The sequence below is a fragment of the Photinus pyralis genome, unplaced genomic scaffold, assembly GCF_008802855.1.
Source record: "Photinus pyralis isolate 1611_PpyrPB1 unplaced genomic scaffold, Ppyr1.3 Ppyr1.4_LG3b, whole genome shotgun sequence".
In the NCBI taxonomy this organism is placed as follows: domain Eukaryota; kingdom Metazoa; phylum Arthropoda; class Insecta; order Coleoptera; family Lampyridae; genus Photinus; species Photinus pyralis.
The window spans coordinates 7013003-7015343 of record NW_022170510.1 but is presented as its reverse complement, the minus strand read 5'-3'; the positions used below and the strand labels follow the sequence as shown (position 1 = coordinate 7015343).

General features: G+C 37.6%; 1 protein-coding gene across 1 annotated transcript; it reads right to left on the bottom strand.

Moving 5' to 3' along the window:
* Positions 1-1076: 1076 nt before the first annotated feature.
* LOC116167057 lies at positions 1077-2067 on the bottom strand. The gene is made up of 2 exons (XM_031482293.1): positions 1651-2067; positions 1077-1589 (listed from the first exon to the last, which is right to left on the bottom strand). Exons 1-2 carry the CDS (start codon positions 2065-2067, stop codon positions 1077-1079), a joined length of 930 nt encoding a protein of 309 aa, XP_031338153.1.
* Between the last annotated feature and the right edge of the window lie 274 nt (positions 2068-2341).

Below are 2341 nucleotides of genomic sequence, written 5' to 3'. Positions count from 1 at the left end.
TGAGGGAAAGGAATTGACGAACTAGGTCATAACGGTCTAAGATGCTCCTTTCATGAAGGTCGTACTGGTCATATCACACTCGACGATGTAATGAAAAGAGCCATAATTTCTACTGGAACCCCTGCCACTCTAAAACTCCACGGCAATGGATTGACAATAATCCCATGGACACACGGAAAGCAATTTGTATGGCATATTACATGTGTGAATACCATATACGAATCCCATCACCCACAAACTTTGAAAACTGCCGGAGGAGCTGCCAACAAAGCAGAAAAAGACAAATTACAGAAATATTTAAAATTGCCCGATAATGACCAACTGATTCCTATAGGATACGAAACAATTGGAGGTTGGGGAAATCAATGCAAAAACCTAATGAAATTACTAGGACAAGAAATCAGAAAAAGCTCTGGAGAACTAAAAATCATGGAATATCTAAAACAAAGTATGTAGATTCGATCATCCAGATGTTTCCCAGACCAAATTCACTTAATGAATTTCTTACATTTTTATAAATTTTTACTAATTTTACTAATTCCTTTTTGCAACATTCTGCCAATAAATCCTGCTATTATTTTAATGATAATATCTTTTCAATGAACCCTCCCTACCTACCTAAGGATACTAACTTTGCTTCCGTACGCATTTTTTTAATTCCTACGCACTTCTGTCTCTAATTAGAACAGTTTATGGGATGTGGCAAGATAACTAATCAAATTTATGATTTTATCCAACACCTCTATGTTATCCAGTCATTATCATGACGAAATTAAACGAGTAAGGTATAATATAACCCACTAATGAGTTATGGACGTAAAATAACTCACTAGCAAGATAAAGTACAGGAACATTCTTTTATTAATTATTCTGACAAAATCAACACAAAAATCTAATTTAAATTCACATTGATATTGAAATTAAAGGAAATCGTTTTCTTCTTCGATGTTGCGTTGGAATCATGAAGTATGTCGGAAGAATTTTCAACAGAAACACAATCCATTTCATTCGAGAAGGAAGTCGGGGCTAACGGAATATCAACGACTTTTTTTTGGCGCCTCCTTGAATCCTTTTGGCTATATCGATTTTGTTGTTGACTGAATCTTGGATATAGCCTTCGGCCACCGTGGACGATTTCCATCCACCGTGGACGATTTCCATCCACCGTGGCGTTTCAGTGTTGTTATATCGGCTCCTGCGTTTGCCAGAAGAGTTGCAGACGCACGTCTCATGCTGTGTCCAGTATATGAGTGGGCTTCGGGTAGGTTCAAGAAGGAAGCAACTGCCTGGGGTACCTTAGATATGGTATTTATACCAACTGCCTGGATAGTGCATTTCTCTTTCTGGTAATTCACGAAAAATCTGCGGTGTGGAACGTTCTTGGGTCTCAAAGAAACATATTTCCTGTACAGCTCCAGAATGTTTATAGAGAATCCTTCTGTCATGATAGTAAAACTTCGTGACACATTTGTCTTCGAGTCGGGTATGGAGACATATAAGTATCCTCCCTTATCTTCAATATCATCAACTGTCAGTTTGGTGATTTCATCACAACGACAGGCACCTGATATCCCCATTACCAATGCAACCTAGAAAAATACAAAACACATGAACATAAAGCTAATATATAAAGAAATTATGAATCGGTACCTTTATCATCAAGTATTTACTATCAGGTGCCTGTGTCAAAAACTTCTCTACATGTTCTCTTTCCAAAGTCTTCGCCTTTTTAGGTTTGTGAGTCCTTGCTTCATTCTTCAGATAGCTGATCAGTTTTCCATATTTTGATATGTCGACATTCTTATATACCTTCAAAGTACTTTTTACCATGGAATATTTCGTCCACATCGAAGAAGGTGCCAATTTTCTTCTGTAATTGTGGAAATAAGCCAGCATGACCTCTTCGTTGACTCCATTCAGACCTTGCTGTTCCCTCCATTCTTCAAACTGGCGGAACTCTTTGTCGTAATTGTCTTTAGATTTTCTTGGCAGCAAACTAAGACATGCTGCCTCAGCCTGTTTCATTACTTCTTCAGGAACAAAAAGGGATTCTTGCAAATCTGCCATTATTCAGAAAATTTTCTGACTAAATTTTTTTTTGTTTATTATTCCCCATAGCAACGAATTATTGCTTTTGTATTCCATGCACTCTAGCTTTTCGCGGAACACGCAGTTTTTAAGATTTCCACGTTTTAAACCAGCTTGAGGAGGTGTTGGATAAAGTTTTGTATGGAGCACGTGTGTTAATTACAAATAAGTCACTTGAGAAAATAACCCCACTCGGCCTGACGGCCTCGTGGGCTTACTTTTTTCTCGCGTGACTTATTTGTAATATAACACA

Bases quoted from the DNA above. Each gene is read 5' to 3' on its own strand.
- LOC116167057 (XM_031482293.1), bottom strand. From the start codon at position 2,067: ATGGCAGATTTGCAAGAATCCCTTTTTGTTCCTGAAGAAGTAATGAAA. The intron at 1,590-1,650 runs GTACCGATTCAT...GTATTTTTCTAG, and splicing joins GTAAATACTTGATGATAAAG to GTTGCATTGGTAATGGGGAT.